This window comes from Delphinapterus leucas, chromosome 1 (assembly GCF_059928025.1).
Source record: "Delphinapterus leucas isolate spDelLeu-1000000601 "Yukka" chromosome 1, BTC_Dleu_Yukka2, whole genome shotgun sequence".
NCBI lineage: Eukaryota > Metazoa > Chordata > Mammalia > Artiodactyla > Monodontidae > Delphinapterus > Delphinapterus leucas.
Window position 1 is genome coordinate 57,406,427 of NC_143129.1, and position 17,639 is coordinate 57,424,065.

The 17,639-nt window shown below is 42.7% G+C and overlaps 2 protein-coding genes across 3 annotated transcripts in view; one reads left to right on the forward strand and one right to left on the reverse strand.

The window, feature by feature from the left end:
• The window catches only part of CLEC20A (C-type lectin domain containing 20A), a 65,633-nt gene that overhangs the window by 23,510 nt on the left and 24,484 nt on the right, over positions 1-17,639 (forward strand).
• Positions 2,987-17,639, reverse strand: part of TEX35 (testis expressed 35) — a 33,114-nt gene continuing 18,461 nt past the window's right edge. Inside the window, exons 2-8 of one of the 2 annotated variants that reach the window (XM_089921519.1) lie at positions 17,106-17,174; positions 16,106-16,160; positions 15,339-15,400; positions 5,977-6,041; positions 5,557-5,749; positions 5,158-5,201; positions 2,987-4,874 (exon numbers count right to left, since the gene is read on the reverse strand). In XM_089921519.1, coding sequence (XP_089777645.1) covers positions 4,814-4,874; positions 5,158-5,201; positions 5,557-5,749; positions 5,977-6,041; positions 15,339-15,400; positions 16,106-16,160; positions 17,106-17,174 — 549 coding nt within the window. In that variant the 3' untranslated portion in view covers positions 2,987-4,813. The remainder of the gene's footprint in view (positions 4,875-5,157; positions 5,202-5,556; positions 5,750-5,976; positions 6,042-15,338; positions 15,401-16,105; positions 16,161-17,105; positions 17,175-17,639) is intronic. The other variant, XM_089921464.1, reaches the window with a different exon arrangement.

Sequence of the window (17,639 nt, forward strand, 5' to 3'; positions counted from 1 at the left end):
TTACCTTCTCTCTCTGAGCCTGTTTCATCCTATACAAAATAGGGAGGATGACCATTTAAATGACTTCATAGAAAGACAGACAGAATGATTTCATGGGGGTAATCATAAGAATAAAATGAAACAGTGCAGGTGAAGATCTTAGTGCAGAGCCTGCAGTGCCCAGTACATGGCAAATATCTTTATACTCATGTGTCCGTTCAGCAAGTCCCTGTCAACTCCCTGCTATGCACTTGGCACTGCCCTGGGCCCTGCCGTAGAGCAGTGACAGAAACACAATCTCTGCTCTCAAGGAACTCACATCCGAGCAGAAGAAGACAGACCACAACAAGTGAAATGGATAGTATGTAAGTTGGTGCTAAGTGAGTTGGAGAGGAAAATAAAGCAGAGTAAAGAGGATAAGGAACGCTGGAGGTGGGGATATTGTTGTTTGTACAGATGGGGAAAGTGCCACAGGGAAGGTAACTTTGAGGTGACGGCCACACGGATAGCTGAGGAAATGGGCAGGAATGTCTGTGAGTGCAAAGGCCCTGAGGCAAGAGTGTACACGGTATGTGTGAAGAAGAACAAAGAAGCCAGTGTGGCTAGAGCCCAGAAAGTAAGGGGGAGAATAGTATGTGAGTGTGAAGGTAGCAGGGTTGATGCCACAGGGCATTGCAAGCATCAACTTTGGATTTTGCTCTGAGAGAAATGGGCGAACACTGGAAGTTCTGAGCATAAGAGCAACGAGATCTAAGTGACATTCTAAAAGGACAAGTTTGGCTTGTTGGGGATAGACTGCAGGGGCTCCTTCTCTACTCCAGACCACTGTAATCCCTCAGAGGAGAGAGGAGTGTGCAGAGACCCCTGGTAGCAGTGGTGGGAGAATACGTGTCGAATAAGTGTCACTCATGGGTAAAAACATAAAGCCATTTTCATTTTGTTTTCTATTGTCCTTTTAAATTGTCCTTTTAGTGGTGTTAATTCGTCCCCTTCCTCTGGATGAACACATAGCCAGGGCATGACTTCACTGGCCACTCCCAGGAAAGAGAAAGGTCCAAGGTGCTTCCCATCAGAAAGGATTTGGGGAGATCTCACCTGACTTTGTTCGTAAGGGTCCTTCCTGGGCCACGTTTCTCTTCCTTAAAAAAAGAAAAATGTTATTAGTTTTATTATACAAACAATGCATGTTCCTTGTAGAAACTTTAGAGATTATAGATAGGCACAAAGTATGACATAAACTGTCATAATCCTACTACTTAGAGAAAACCACTGCTGTTTTTCTATTCTTGTATATATCCTTCTAAGTCTTTTCAGTTCATGCAGGCCTCCCTATGTGCACACACACACACACCACATTTTTTACCAAAAATGGGTTTATACTTTATTTCATAACTTGCTTTTTTCATTTAACATTATATCATTAACGTCTCTTGATGGCATTAAATATATTTCAACAACATATTATTCTTAATATCAGTGGAGCATTCCATTTTATAGATGTGCCACAATTTATTTAACCAACTGGTGTCCACTTATGTTGTTTCTGATTTTTAAATATATATATCATAAATGACTCCATGATGAGTATCCTTATAACTAAATCCTAGTGACCATCTGTAAGTTTTTCCCATCTTTTAAAGCATCTGATATGTATCACTTAATTGCCCTCAGAAATATTGTATGGATTAGACTCATATTGGAGTCGCTCATCTCCCCACAAACTCATCATCCATAAAAAAAAGAAAAAAAAACCTTCTTGGTCATGTTTAAAAGCTGATATTGATAAAAAAGTGTCAGGTGGGCAGAACCTTGCACCATTCTGCTCCATCACCTGCTGAAGGCATATTCTTCACCTTCTGAGTTCTCTAGAGTTGGAATTGGGGTTGGGCTTTCAGACTCATTGTTCATTCTCCAGAAGTGAGTTTTTTTTTTTTTCTGGTACGCGGGCCTCTCACTGTTGTGGCCTCTCCCGTTGCGGAGCACAGGCTCCGGACGCGCAGGCTCAGCGGCCATGGCTCACGAGCCCAGCCGCTCTGCGGCATGTAGGATCTTCCCAGACCGGGACACAAACCCGTGTCCCCTGCATCGGCAGGCGGACTCTCAACCACTGCGCCACCAGGGAAGCCCCAGAAGTGAGATTTGATTTCTGTTTGGTTGTGTTTTGATCTAATATAGAGGGAAGTACCAAAGAGTCCCATTGATCACACGTATAGGAGGGTAAATGACCTTTCAAACACTGAAGGGGGTTCAGGGAGGCTCTAGGGGTCCCTGGAGCCAGACAGGGCAACTCCCCTTAGGAAGATGGGTGGGTAACCCATTGTCATGGAAATGGATATACTCAGACCTGTTGCATCTGAGAGAGATGGGGCTCCCGTCAGTGGTAGTGGACACCTGAGCCCATCCTCACCCACCTTTTGGGGCTGGCTGCGGCCTGTGACCGAGAGATGGGAAGCTGTGAGTGGGGGTCATGCCAGGGCCCAGGGCAGTGATGGGAATGGATGACACAGCCTGGCCTCCTCCTGGGCCCAGCCCTGCCTGCCTAATGGCTGCCAAATGACGCACCCTATTGTTTCTCTGGTGACTGCTTGAGTCAGGGCCTGGGGCTGCAGCACCTGTTACCTGTGCGTGAGCTAGGGTGAGCCACTTACCCCTCACTCTGCTGGAATCAGACACCGAGGTTACAGGGTGGGATGCTGTGTTACAAGGGACCACTCTGTACTCTAGAACAGGCAGTCCCAATCCCCATACCATTTTTATAATTTCTTGTTGATTGATTTCCTAATATACACATCCTTCCTCCTCTCAGAACATTTATTTTTTAAAATCGGAGTAGATCAAAATTCATTTTATTGCAGACCTGGTTCTGACTGGAGGCGGGATGGAGAATTGAAGCCTTTTAATCTGAAAAACGCAGTTCTGACCTCATCATCATTGTTCTCAGAGCAATTTTTTTAAAGAATTGAATTCCTCTGCATGTGCTCTCATCTAACTCTCCCCTCTTCACCCCCTTTGAATTAGGTGTGGTTATGCCCACGTTCCAGATGGAAAAGCAGTCTGAGAGGTGAAGTGACTTACCTGCGACCACGCCACTGATTCATGTCCAGATCCAGCTGACTGCCTTCTATCTCATCTTATTGCCCTTGGAAATACAGCTAGCCCCAGAGAGCCAGAGAGCACTGGCCCAGGAGTCAGAAAACCTGGGTTCTGGTCCTGGCTTTGCTACAAATGGGCTGTGTGCCTGAGGGCACCTCACTGCACCTCTCTGGGCCTCAGAATCCTCACTGTAAATTGAAGAGATTTGACCAATCTCTGACATTCCTTCTAACCGTGGGGCCTCAGCTCAGGCTTATTAGGCAGTAACAGAAAGCCACTCTGCTTAAACAGAAATGTGCACCTCGGTCCAAGGGTCCAGAGGCTCTCATGAAGCCAAGGCAGGGGCCAGCACCAGCCCAGCAGGGCCTGAGCCAGACAGTGGCTCTCCCAGCTCCCTCTGCAGAACTGCACGAGTCTCCACTTCTCTCAGTCCCTCTGTTTCATTCTTCTCTCTCTGCAAAGTGATTTATTTATTTTTGCTGTAGATCTGCGTCTTTGGCCAATGGTAGCAGAGGCCTCTTCAGCTCCCAATTATAAGTCCAGTTCTGGGGGCCAGCTGAGTCTCACCAAATTCCAATTTCAAATTCCCAGGGAAAGAAATCGATTGGGCAAGTTGAGTTGCCTGTCCACCTTGCTTGGATCAATTGGATGCTGCAGCACAAAGCAGAAATGGTGGCCCAGGTCAGGCCAATGCCCCCCAAGAGGCTCTGTATGCGGGACAGGAATAGCATCTTTGGGAGAAGACACAAGGTTAAGTATAATTCCCTTCCAGATGACATGACATTGAGACCTACAGAAAAAGCACAAGCTCACCAGCAAAGCTGGCCCAAGAGCACATTGGCAGGAATGGCAGGCTGTGGCTCCCCAAACATCCATTCCCAAGGGCAGACATGACAGCCAGGCAGAACTATCCCCCCCCCCAACACACAGTGTCGTCCTTCTGCTGCCTCTGAGTTGGATGACATGGAACTGGGGCACGGGGGAGCTTGGAAAGGGTCAAGGGGCAGGGACTGTAGAGACCACTGCCACCAGTCCTTGGGGGCTTGATTAGCAGTGCACAATCATTTGCACAAAAAAAAGACTCAGCACTTCAACTGATCCTGACAGCCCTGTGTCCTTGATGACCTTGTCTTAGTTCTTAAAACTGGCACGTGTGGGAATTCCCCGGCAGTCCAGTGGTCAAGACCCTGGGCCCGGGGGTTCCTCCCATTGCCCAACATACACGCGCGTGTGCGTGCACACACACACACACACACTCACACGCACACTTCTGGGATCACGCAGAATGGCATCTGATATCTTCAGGGCCTCCCTTCCCCTCTTTTGACCTGGGACATTTTCAGAACCAGGTGAAGAGGAGGGAAGCAGGGATGAGGGGGGAAGGATCATCCTTAGGAAGACCCTAAGGATGACCTGAAGAATTTTCCACTAAACCATCAGGAAGCAAGAAGGGAGGTTGGAGTCTGAAATACACTGATTTCAATCCAAAACAGTGACACTCCTTGCACACTCAAGTTTCAGGCTGATATTCAACGCTTTGACTCCCGCTTCGGCTTTAAATGAAGATTTTACTCTCTGGGTAGAGGGAGACAAGGGCAGGGTGGTATGCAAGAGGGCAGCAGGCATTTGCTGTGCAGCTCAAGGAGTGGGGAGAGGCTGAACCGGAGCCACTCATAGGTCCTGCGGTGACACTAAGTTGGAACTACGTCCTCAGTCACACAGGAGTTGAAGCACAGATAAATCAGAAAGCAAGTCCAGATGCCGAGGGTGAAACGGATGCCCAGGCCTGGTATGGAAGTTGCCTGTTATATGGGGAGAAAGTCAGGAGCCTGAGGCAAGGTCAGCTCAGCAGCTGGCAAGGCACCCTCCACTCCACAGGGGCCTCTAGGCAGCAGCCTCCAGGCTGGGCTAAGCAAGTCCTCCTTCCTGTGCCACGTCCTCTAAGACTGAGTGGATGTGATGTGGGGCAGAGCCTGCATAACCATAACCACGGGTGAGATTTGATGGGAATGCACCCCTGAGCACACTGCCTTTGGGAGGACGGGGCACCGGACTGAGATAAGGGGCTTCCATGGATCTACCTACCGCTGATTGTAGTTGTTCTTTGGGGCACACAACAAACATTTCTCCTGTGGAGGACAGAAACGGCACCAGAAAGATCATTTTTCCCTGGTCCAAGATGGCCAGGCTGCTGGGCACCTCATCAGGTCTTGCTATAGGAAAGGACAGAACAATACAGTTGCACTTGGGAACAGGTGCATCCAGGGTTGAGTCCTACTTGGTCATGGTTTCGGAATCACCCCAGGCCTATAGGGCAAGACCCCAGAGAGGACTCAAGACTAGGGAGGCATCCTGGGGCCAGGAGAGGAGTGGAACCAGTGCTTTACAGCAAGAGGTAAGAGAGTGAGAGAGCCCAGGGGAGGTCGGGGGGAACAGAAACCCAGGGGTGTAACACTGGGACAGGGGCAGGGAGGGCTTCATTACACAGCAGGTATCACATTGGTGAAGGGAATCCATTGGATCTTTTTTTGGTTGTTGTAGTGCCGTCATCTTTTTGTGAAGGGCAAGTGGTACTCCATCAGCTCCATCCATTTTCTTCCGCCGGATCTGTGGGTCTGTGTCCATCTTTCCTATCAGCCTGAGTTCTTGCTGCTCCTTTGGTCCTCTCCTGAGAGGACTGGGGAGTCAGGGAGGGGCAGAACTGGGGAGATAATTTTCAACAGGAAAGGAGATAACCGGTAGCATGGTTGGCCGTGAAAGGCCTTGACTACAAGCCACTGGGGAAGAGAAACCAAGAGAGCTCCTTGAAGGGTCTGGGAGTCCACTGAACCCTGAGGACACTTCGCAAAGCGAAGGGAGGAGATTCTTTAGGGTTGAGGAGAGACGGGTGCAGGTTACCCTCACAGCTGGCTATTCTTCTGTATATTTATTAAAACATCCATCTTCTCATCCACATCCTTTTGCATTTCCTTCAAGAGAGGATTCAAAGCTAAAATCATCATCATGAAGGGCTTTTGAAGTCCCTTTTCCTGCCTCACTCTGCAAACCACTCAGAGACCACCGCAGCATCTTACTTCCTTAAGAATCCTCACCAGCCCTGGGTAGGGTGGCTCATCAGGATGTGCCTGACACGTGCCACCCCTCCCTGTGACCTCACCCATTCCATAGTGAAGCTGAAGCACAGGCAGAGTCATTGGGGGCTTGTCCAAAGTCTCCATGTGAGTCAGAGGCCAGGATCTATTTTACCTGATCTCACACTTGAATAAAACCCTTATCTGCCTTGGTTCAATGCCTATGCAATCTTCCCCGGTGGTGCAGTGGTTAAGAATCCGCCTGCCAATGCAGGGGACACAGGTTCGAACCCTGGTCCGGGAAGATCCCACATGCCACAGAGCAACTAAGTCCGTGTGTCACAGAGCAACTAAGTCCGTGTGCCACAGCTACTAAGCCTGTGCTCTAGAGCCCATGAGCCACAACCACTGAGCTTGCGAGCTACAGCTACTGAGCCCCACACTCCTGGAGCCTGTGTTCCACAACAAGAGAAGCCACCGCAATGAGAAGCCCACGCACCACAACGAAGAGTAGCCCCCGCTCGCCGCAACTAGAGAAAGCCTGTGCACAGCAGCAAGGACCCAACACAGCCAAAAATAAATAGATAAAGTAAATAAATTTATAAAAAGAAAACAAACCCCATGACCTCCCCCCCAAAGACGTTTCTGACACCAGTGTTTTGACCCCTGCCATGTGCGTAGATCCTGTGTATCTGCGTTTGTTCCATATTTTACCCAACTCCTGGCAGAAATGGTCAACGCAAAATAAAGTAGACAGTAGCTCAAATGGCACCTCACATTTATTATTAAGAACTGAAATAATAATAAAATCTTCTTGGCGAATTTTAGATCTGTAAAATTGACCTGGAAAAATTGGATAGAAATAGTGGTCACAAAGAACTTCTAAGATGGTGACAGTATTAGTGACAATATCTGTTAAGGACAAAAACAGGGTTGGATTGAATATCACAAAATATAAATGAAAAATAATTTGCTTCAAGGAAAACCATTTTAATAAAAAATGAAAGATCTGGGGATAGTTTACTGATCTGGGGTAGAAAATTGATCAAGGAATTACACCGTCAGGATGGAAATGATTTCCAAAAAATATCTTCTTGAAAAGCATTTTAAGATGTTCGTATACATTTTGAATAAGACATTTGTATTTGTAAATAAAGTCAAATATCCTTGAAGTCAATATTCCCCCGGGTCCAAAACGTCAGAGTCAAAACGTCCCATATTCTTAAAAGTCTCACCATCACTTCAAACTCATCATGTTCCAAACTGACCTCTTCACTTTCTCTTCTAAATTAGCTGCTTCCCAACTAGCCTGTCACTGTCACCACTTTTTTCTAATCGTCCGGATTAAAACTTTGGTGTTATCATGCATGCTTGCCTCTCCTTCATTCTTTATACTGAATCAGTCACCAAGAATGTTATTTTTCCTTCGCTGCATCTTTCAGATTTACCCTTTTTCTTCTGTTTCTACACTTGGTCCAGCTTTCTTCACCTTGAGCGGAGATGCGGCTTCCAGTTTGATATTCTTGCTCCAGACGGCCCCCACCGACTCCCCCGGCGCCCCCAGGCCACCTTGCAAGCAGCTGCCAGCTCAGCTTTCTGAAGTGCTGCTCCTAGCATGTTCTTTGATTAAGAATCTCCAGGGGCCTCTTACTGCTTCCACGACCAAGTCCCAACCTGTCTGCCTGTCTTTCAGAAGCCTTCATTATCCACCGCCTTTGTGCCCATTCCATTTTATTTCTCAGTTTCCCCCAGTGATCCCTCTTTTATGACCGATCTCCCCACTGACTGTGAGAAGCTTCGCGTTCATCCTGCTTCCATGCTGTGTGCAAGCTGTTCCCGTGCCCGAAATAGCCTCCTTTGTGCCTTGTGATACCCAGTCCTAACCACTAACAAAACACTTACTGTGTTTGCATTTTGATATAGAAATAAGACATGCCCTTTGCAGAAAATTTGGACAATACAGAGGAATATAAAAGAAAAAATTAATCTCATCACCTTTCAATAACAGCAATTAACCCTTTTGGTATATTTCTTTCCAGTCTTTTTTCTATATATTTACTTACCAATTTCTTTTCACCTGTTGAGGTCAGCCTGTATATATTACTTGCATCTTGCTTTTTTACTTCTCATTAAAAGCATTCTTTCTAAATTCTGTCTCCTATAGTGAATTTTCATTATATAGATGTATCGTACTTCTTTTGGCTATTCCTTTACTTTTGAAAATTGTGGTTGTTTACAATTTTTTGCTATTATAAATAATCCTGTGATGAACTTCTTTTTATATATACCCATGCTGGCATTTCTGATTATTCTCATAGGTTAAATTCTGAGAAGTCAAGGAGTTGATAAGTCATGGAGTTTTGATATTTTTGATACCTATTGTCTAATTCCTTTTTAGTTTTGTACAAACTTGTACTCCAATCAGCAGTACAAGAGCATTCCTATCTTGCTTTATAATTGTCATAAATTACAACTTGGCTTATTTGAATGTGCCAATTATCTAAGTATTGTTTTCATTTGCAGTTATTTGATTACTCATGAGGTAAAACTTGTTAATATATTTATTGCTTTTTAGTAATATTCCCCTCTGTGGATTGTTCACATATACCCTTTGCCCATTTTCCTAGTTGGTTCTTATTGATTTGTGTGAGCTTTGTATGTTACAGATAAAAAGCTTTTTTCTATGTCTATCATATTTGTGGAAAATTATTTCTCCAAAACTGTTGCTTACTTTTTCACTCCGTGTATGGTGCTTTTGTTATAATTTTTAATTTTTTTGTATTGTTAAACATTAACAATATTTCCTTTGTGATTTCTTCCATTGTAATTATATTTAGACCATCCAGTTAAATACATAATTTTTATAATTCACTTTATATACTATTTCAGTTTATAGTGTTAACTGAGTTAAGCTTTTCCCTTACATAGTCAGGCAATATTCTTTTTTTTAAATTAATCTTTATTGGAGTATAATTGATTTAAAATGTTGTGTTAGTTTTTGCTGTACAGCAAAGTGAATCAGTTAAACCTATACATATATCCACTCTTTTTAAAATTATTTTCCCATATAGGTCATTACAGAGTATTGAGAAGAGTTCCCTGTGCTATACAGTAGGTCCTATTAGTTATATACTTTATATATGGCAGTGCATAGATGTCAGTCCCAGTCTCCCAAATTATCCCTCCCCCCCACACCATTTTCCCCCCTTGGTGTCCATACATTTCTTCTCTACATCTCTTTCTATTTCTACCCTGCAAACCGATTCATCTGTAGCATTTTTCTAGGTTTCACATATATGCATTAATATATATTTGTTTTTCTCTTTCTGACTTCACTCTGTATGACAGTCTCCAGATTCATCCATGTCTCTAAAAATGACCCAATTTTGTTCCTTTTTATGGCTGAGAAATATTCCATTGTATATATGTACCACAACTTCTTTACCCATTTGTCTGTCGCTGGGCATTTAGGTTGCTTCCATGACCTGGCTATTGTAAATAGTGCTGCAATGAACACTAGGGTGCATGCGTCTTTTTGAATTATGGTCTTCTCTGGGTATATGCCCAGTAGTGGGATTGCTGTGTCATATGGTAATTCTATTTTTAGTTTTTTAAGGAACCTCCATACTGTTCTCCATAGTGGCTGTATCAATTTACATTCCTACCAAAGGTGCAAGAGGGTTTCCTTTTGTCCACACCCTCTCCAGCATTTGTTGATTGTAGATCTTCTGATGATGCCCATTCTAACTGGTGTCAGGTGATACCTCATTGTAGTTTTGATTTGCACTTCTCTAATAATTAGTGATGTTGAGCAGCTTTTCATGCGTCTTCTTTGGAGAAATGTCTATTTAGGTCTTCTGCCCATTTTTGGATTGTGTTGTTTGTTTTTTTAAATATTGAGCTGCATGAGCTCTTTATATATTTTGGAGATTAATCCTTTGTCGGTTGATTTGTTTGCAAATATTTTCTCCCATTCTGAGGGTTGTCTTTTCACCTTGTTTGTACTTTCCTTTGCTTTGCAAAAGCTTTTAAGTTTCATTAGGTCCCATTTGGTTCTTTTTGTTTTTATTTCCATTGCTCTAGGAGGGGGGTCAAAAAAGTTGTTGCTGATATTTATGTCGAAGAGTGTTCTTCCTATGTTTTCCTCTAAGGGTTTTATAGTGTCTGATCTTACATTTAGGTCTCTAATCCATTTTGAGTTTATTTTTGTGCATGGTGTGAGGGAGTGTCCTAATTTCATTCCTTTACATGTAGCTGTCCAGTTTTCCCAGCACCACTTATTGAAGAGACTGTCTTTTCTCCATTGTATATCCTTGCCTACTTTGTCATAGATTAGTTGACCATAGGTGTGTGGGTTTACCTCTGGGCTTTCTATCCTGCTCCATTGATCTATATTTCTGTTTTTGTGCCAGTACCCTATTGTCTTGATTACTGTAGCTTTGTAGTATAGTCGGAATTCAGGGAGTCTGACTCCTCCAGCTCCGTTTTTTTCCCTCAAGACTGCTTTGGCTGTTCGGGGTCTTTTGTGTCTCCATACAAATTTTAAGATTTTTTCTTCTAGTTCTGTAAAAAATGCCATTGGTAATTTGATAGGGATTGCATTGAATCTGTAGATTGCTTTGGGTAGTATAGTCATTTTCACAATATTGATTCTTCCAACCTAAGAACATGGTATATCTCTCCATCTGTTGGTATCACCTTTAATTTCTTTCATCAGTGTCTTATAGTTTTCTGCATATAGGTCTTTTGTCTCCTTAGGTAGGTTTATTGCTAGGTATGTTATTCTTTTTGTTGCAGTGGTAAATAGGGGTGTTTCCTTAATTTCTCTTTCAGATTTTTCATCATTAGTGTATAGGAATGCAAGAGATATCTGTGCATTACTTTTGTATCCTGCAACTTTACCAAATTCATTGATTAGCTCTAGTAGTTTTCTGGTGGCATCTTTAGGATTCTCTATGTATAGTATCATGTCATCTGCAAACAGTGACAGTTTTGCTTCTTCTTTTCCAATTTGTATACCTTTTATTTCTTTTTCTTGCCTGATTGCCATGGCTAGGACTTCCAAAAGTATGTTGAATAATAGTGGAGAGAGGACATCCTTGTCTTGTTCCTGATCTTAGAGGAAATGCTTTCAGTTTCTCACCATTGAGAATGATGTTTGCTGTGGGTTTGTCATACATGGCCTTTATTATATTGAGGTAGGTTACCTTCTGGAGTGGTTTTATCATAAATGGGTATTGAATTTTGTGCATCTATTTTCTGCATCTATTGAGATGATCATATGGTTTTTCTCTTTCAATTTGTCAATATGGTGTATCACGTTGATTGATTTGCGTATATTGAAGAATCCTTGAATCCCTGGGATAAATCCCACTTGATCATGGTGTATGATCCTTTTAATGTGTTGTTGGATTCTGTTTGCTAGTGTTTTGTTGAGGAGTTTTGCATCTACATTCATCAGTGATATTGGTCTTTAATTTTCTCTTTTTGTAGTATCTTTCTCTGGTTTTGGTATCAGGGTGATGGTGGCCTCATAGAATGAGTTTGGGAGTGTTCCTTCCTCTGCAATTTTTGGAAGAGTTTGAGAAGGATGGGTGTTAGCTCTTTCTCAATGTTTGATAGAATTCACCTGTGAAGCCATCTGGTCCTGGACTTTTGTTTGTTGGAAGATTTTTAATGCCAGTTTCAATTTCATTACTTGTGAGTGGTCTGTTCATATTTTCTATTTCTTCCTGGCTCAGTCTTTGAAGGTTATACCTTTCTAAGAATCTGTCCATTTCTTCCAGGTTGTCCATTTTATTGGCATAGAGTTGCTTGTAGTAGTCTCTTAGGATGCTTTGTATTTCTGCAGTGTCTGTTGTAACTTCTCCTTTTTCATTTATAATTTTATTGATTTGAGTCCTCTCTCTCTTTTTCTTCATGAGTCTGGCTAATGGTTTATCAGTTTTGTTTATCTTCTCAAAGAACCAGCTTTTAGTTTTATTGGTCTTTGCTCTTGTTTTCTTTGTTTCTATTTCATTTATTTCTGCTCTGATCTTTATGATTTCTTCCCTTCTGCTAATTTTGGGTTTTGTTTGTTCTTCTTTCTCTAGTTCCTTTAGGTATAAGGTTAGATTATTTATTTGAGATTGTTCTTGTTTCTTGAGGTAGGCTTGAATTGCTATAAACTTCCCTCTTAGAACTGCTTTTGCTGCATCTCATACGTTTTGGATCGTCGTGTTTTTGTTGTCATTTGTCTAGGTATTTTTTTATTTCCTCTTTTATTTCTTCAGTGACCTCTTGGTTATTTAGTAACATATTGTTTAGCCTCCATGTGTTTCTGTTTTTTACCTTTTTTTCCCCTGTAATTGATTTCTAATCTCATAGCGTTGTGGTCAGAAAAGATGCTTGATATGATTTCAATTTTCTGAAATTCACTGAGGCTTGATTTGTGACCCAAGATGTGATCTATCCTGGAGAATGTTCCGTGTGCACTTGAGAAGAAAGTGTATTCTGGTGTTTTTGGATGGAATGTCCTATAAATATCAACTAAATCTATCTGGTCTGTCGTGTCATTTAAACCTTATGTTTCCTTATTTATTTTCACTTTGGATGATCTGTCCATTGGTGTAAGTGAGGTGTTAAAGCCCCTCACTATTATTCTGTTACTGTCGATTTCCTCCTTTACAGCTGTTAGCAGTTTCCTTATGTATTGAGGTGCTCCTATGTTGGGTGCATATATATTTATAACTGTCATATCTTCTTCTTGGATTGATCCCTTGATGATTATGTAGTGTCCTTCCTTGTCTCTTGTAACATTCTTTATTTTAAAGTCTATTTTATCTTATATGAGTATTGCTACTCCAGCTTTCTTTTGATTTCCATTTGCATGGAATATCTTTTTCCAACCCCTCACTTTCAGTCTGTATGTGTCCCTAGGTCTGAAGTGGGTCTCTTGTAGACAGCATATATATGGGTCTTGGTTTTGTATCCATTCAGTGAGCCTGTGTCTTTTGGTTGGGGCATTTAATCCATTCACATTTAAGGTAGTTATCGATACGTATGTTCCTATGACCATTTTCTTAATTGTTATGGGTTTGTTTTTGCAGGTCCTTTTCTTCTCTTGTGTTTCCCACTTAGAGAAGTTCCTTTAGCATTTGTTGTAGAGCTGGTTTGGTGGTGCTGAATTCTCTTAGCTTTTGCTTGTCTGTAAAACTTTTGATTTCTCCATCAAATCTGAATGAGATCCTTGCCAGGTAGAGTAATCTTGGTTGTAGGTTCTTCCTTTCCAGCACTTTAAATATATCATGCCACTCTCTTCTGGCTTGTAGAGTTTCTGCTGGGAAATCAGCTGTTAACCTTATGGGAGTTCCCTTGTATATTATTTGTCAATTTTCACTTGCTGCTTTCAATAATTTTTCTTTGTCTTTTATTTTTGCCAATTTGATTACTATGTGTTCTGGTGTGTTTCTCCTTGGGTTTATCCTGTATGGGACTCTCTGTGATCCCTGGACTTGGGTGGCTATTTCCTTTCCCATGTTAGAGAAGTTTTCGACTATAATCTCTTCAAATATTTTCTCTGGTCCTTTCTCTCTCTCTTCTCCTTCTGGGGCCCCTATAATGCTAATGCTGTTGCATTTAATATTGTCTCAGAGGTCTCTTAGTCTGTCTTCATTTCTTTTCATTCTTTTTTCTTTATTCCATTCCGCAGCAGTGAATTCCACCATTCTGTCTTCCAGGTCACTTATCTGTTCTTCTGCCTCAGTTATTTTGCTATTGATTCCTTCTAGTGTATTTTTCATTTCAGTTATTGTATTGTTCATCTCTGTTTGTTTGTTCTTTGATTCTTCTAGGTCTTTGTTAAACATTTCTTGTATCGTCTTGATTTTTGCCTCCATTCTTTTTTTTTTTTTTTAATTTATTTTTGGCTGTGTTGGGTCTTTGTTACTGTGCGTGGGCTTTCTCTAGTGGCAGCGAGCCAGGGCTGCTCTTCATTGAGGTGCACGAGCTTCTCACTGCAGTGGCTTCTCTTGTTGCAGAGCACAGGCTCTAGGCGCACAGACTTCAGTAGCTGCAGTGCATGGGCTCAGTAGTTGTGGCTCGAGGGCTCTAGAGTGCAGGCTCAGTAGTTGTGGCACATGGGCTTAGTTACTCTGCGCAATGTGGGATCATCCCGGACCAGGGATCAAACCCGTGTTCCCTGCACTGGCAGGCGGATTCTTAACCACTGTACCTCCAGGGAAGTCCGCAGACCTCATATTAAGAGGTTCTGTATAGTTGCTATGGGGTGCAGCCAGGTGTAAAGAGGAGCTGTTCAAATCCACAGTACAGGTGATTTCAGCACGTAGCCAATGTTAATAACTACTGCTAAAGTGCTAAGGACCTGGTTCTCATCAGGAGCAAGCATCTGAATCACTTAAGAGTTTTCAGCAACTGTGCCCAAACTTGGAGGTTTTTGTTCAGTTCATCTGGGCCAGGGCCTGGGTAAGTGGACTTTAGAAATCCTCAGAAGTGATTCTCAGTGCATCCCAGGCAGAGAGGCTGTTACAGGATTATCTATGTTGGCTTCTTCATTTGTCTGGTTATCCTTGGGCTGTACCACCTTAATTTGATTATGAAGTTGGCTTCATTATGATTTTAATATCTGGTAGAAGTAATGCCCCCTTACAACTCTTGAAAAATTTATAAATAAATGCTTTTTTCTATTTATGCTTCTGCATTTGTTGTTCTCAAACTTCTACCTGGGGAACATGAACAAAACCCCAGGGTGCCAGCCCCATCAACACAGGGCCTGAGCTCAGTTTCCTATATTTGTGCTCCTGGTGATTCTGAAACCCACCAAAGTCTGTAAACTGCTATTCTAGAATCTAGATGATCCTTTTAGTAATTATTGAGTTCAAAAATAATCTTACTGGGCTCTTGGTTAGATTCACATTAAACTTCCAATGCTGCCTTAAGACTCACCTTAAGGCTCACTTCCTCTAAAAGGACTTTTCTGGTTACCCCAACCCGCATTCATTACTCACTTCTCTAAACCCCTGGTTAGTTGACAATCAGTCATCATTTAGCTTGGTACTTACTTGTTATTTAATTCTTTTTGCAATAGAGTTTGGGTCTCTTATTAAGCTGTAAGCACTTGTAGGGCAGGCTCTGGCATCTCCTTGCATGATTCCTAGTATGGTACTGGCCCATGGAGGGCACTCAGTAAATGCTTACCTTCATAATCTCCACAAATTCCTGGAGTTTTTCAAAATCCTGGTCCATTACATCTTTTATCTAGTGAGGAAGAAAGGCAAAGAACACATTATTGAATGTGGAGTTGTCTTTCAGGCATTTTAAGCTAAGGGCTGCAGCTGCTCCCCTGGAATGAGCTAGATAAAGATTAAGGAATGTTCTAATAATGGCCTACTAAAGCCACTTTCTTCCCAAGAGTCTGTGAAGGGACTAGGGTGAGTGTATCATCAAGTCAACACCAGCAGCAGCCTTGGCACAGCTTGGATCTGGTCACTGCAAGGCTGCCATGTGGAGCTCAGACCACAGCTTCAATTACACGTTCTTCCTTGAGCATTTCCTTTGTTCATAAATATGCTATAGGTGATTCCATCAGAGAAACAAGAAGAGGATTCTTGCTCTGCAGCTTGCTCAGGGGAGGAGTATTAGGACAATGGAATTGGTCTCTGACTGCCCCCCAATTCCAGGTCAGCCCCTCTCACTCTGTCACTAAGGTTGTATCTCCCCACCCTTATCAATGAGATATCTTAGAGAGCCCTTATCATTCAAAATTTGGGTTTAAGCATCAAACAAGTAAGAAACAGATAACCTAAGCTGCTGACACTTAAGCATTCTAGGGGATGTGGGCTCAGTTGGTTTGATTGCTTTTTCCATGCAATTTCTGATTTTCTTTACTATTCAAAGTTAGGCATTGCATTTTCCTTGAAGCTACACTTTTTCTCCGTGAGCTGAAAAGTCTCATCCTGTTATCTGTTTTATCTCCTCCATTTTTTCCTTGAGCTCTTCCCTCACCTCCCTGAGTTCATTCTGAGAAAATAAAGTAGAGAAGGAGTAAAGAAATGTCTTGGATGGAAGGGAAAGGGTCAAAAGGAGGAAAGGAAAGATCCTGGGGCATTGCCAAAAGAGGAGCAGAGGGATAGATGCCAGCAGGGAGGAAAGAAAGGATGCTATTAAGAAAATAGGATAGTGGGACACACAGACATCCTGTACCTCCAGATGTGATGCACTTTGAAAAGGTCATACTTTCACTCCTGTGGTGTGACCACCGAAAAATGCATGGCCTAAGTCTAATGGTGAGGAAGCATCAGACAACCCAGATTCAGGGTCATTCTACAAAATAAATGATTTGTCATCAAAAATGACAGTGTCCCAAAAGACAAGGTCGAAGAACTGTTCCAGACGAAAAAAGACTGAAGAGACATGGAAACTAGATGCAAGGTGTGATTCTGGATTGGATCCCAGACCAAAAAATTATCTTCTCTTTTGTTATGAAAGACATTAGTGGGATAACTGGTGAAATTAGAATAAGGGCTGTAGGTGAGAACTGTATCAACATTAATTTCCTGCTTTTGATGTTTGGATAATTGTACTGTGGCTGTGTAAGAGAGTGTTCTTGTTTTGAGGAAATATATACCGAAATTTGAGAGAACCACTTGCTCGCAGATGGTTCAGGAAATATATATGTTATATATAGGTGTGTGAATATGAAAGAGAGAAAAAAAACCCAAGATAAAATGCCAACATTTGGGAATCTGGGGGAAGGGTATACTAGAACTCATTGTACCATTTTTTGGAAAACATTCTGTAAGTCTGAAATTATTTTAAAATAGAGAGAACCAGAAGGAAAGGAGTCACAGGGGCTGGAGCAGAACTGTAGATGCCGGCAGTTCACCTGCTGCAGAAGTTGTTCTGTTGGCCCCACCTGTTCACTGTGCTGATCCAACTTCCTGTCTCCTGGGTCCACACACCTACCTTTAGCTCCTTTGTCCCTCCTGGTTTGGTAAATGGCCCTTCTTGTTTAGCTCCTTTGTAGTCATATGTCTGTTGGTTGGAAACAGAGACACAGAATATTGGAAACTGCAGGTGTGGGAGGGTGAGGCAGGAGGGATGACCCCGAGTTTCTGCTCCTCCCTTTGGGTCAGCGCAGAGGTAACCTGGCCTCACCTGTGCAGGAGTTTCCTCCATCCTTCTCTCCTCTCTGAGCTCATCTCATTCCACTCCCTTCCTGGCCCACTGGGCCTCAGCTTTCTGTCCCCTCCACAGACATACTCATTCCCATCTCAGGGCCTCTGGGCGCATTGCTTTTTCTGCCCACAGCACTCGTCCTCAGCCCTCCAGGGGCCGCAGGCTTGTCCTACAGCTCTCAGCTCAGAGGAAGGCCTTCCTGATGCCCTCAACCCCCAGCAGCCCCCGGTCACATCTCCCTATTTTAATTCCCTGCATCATAGGTAAAACTGCTGAATTTTTCCTTATTTATTTAGGTATCCGCTTTGTTCTTTGAGAGCA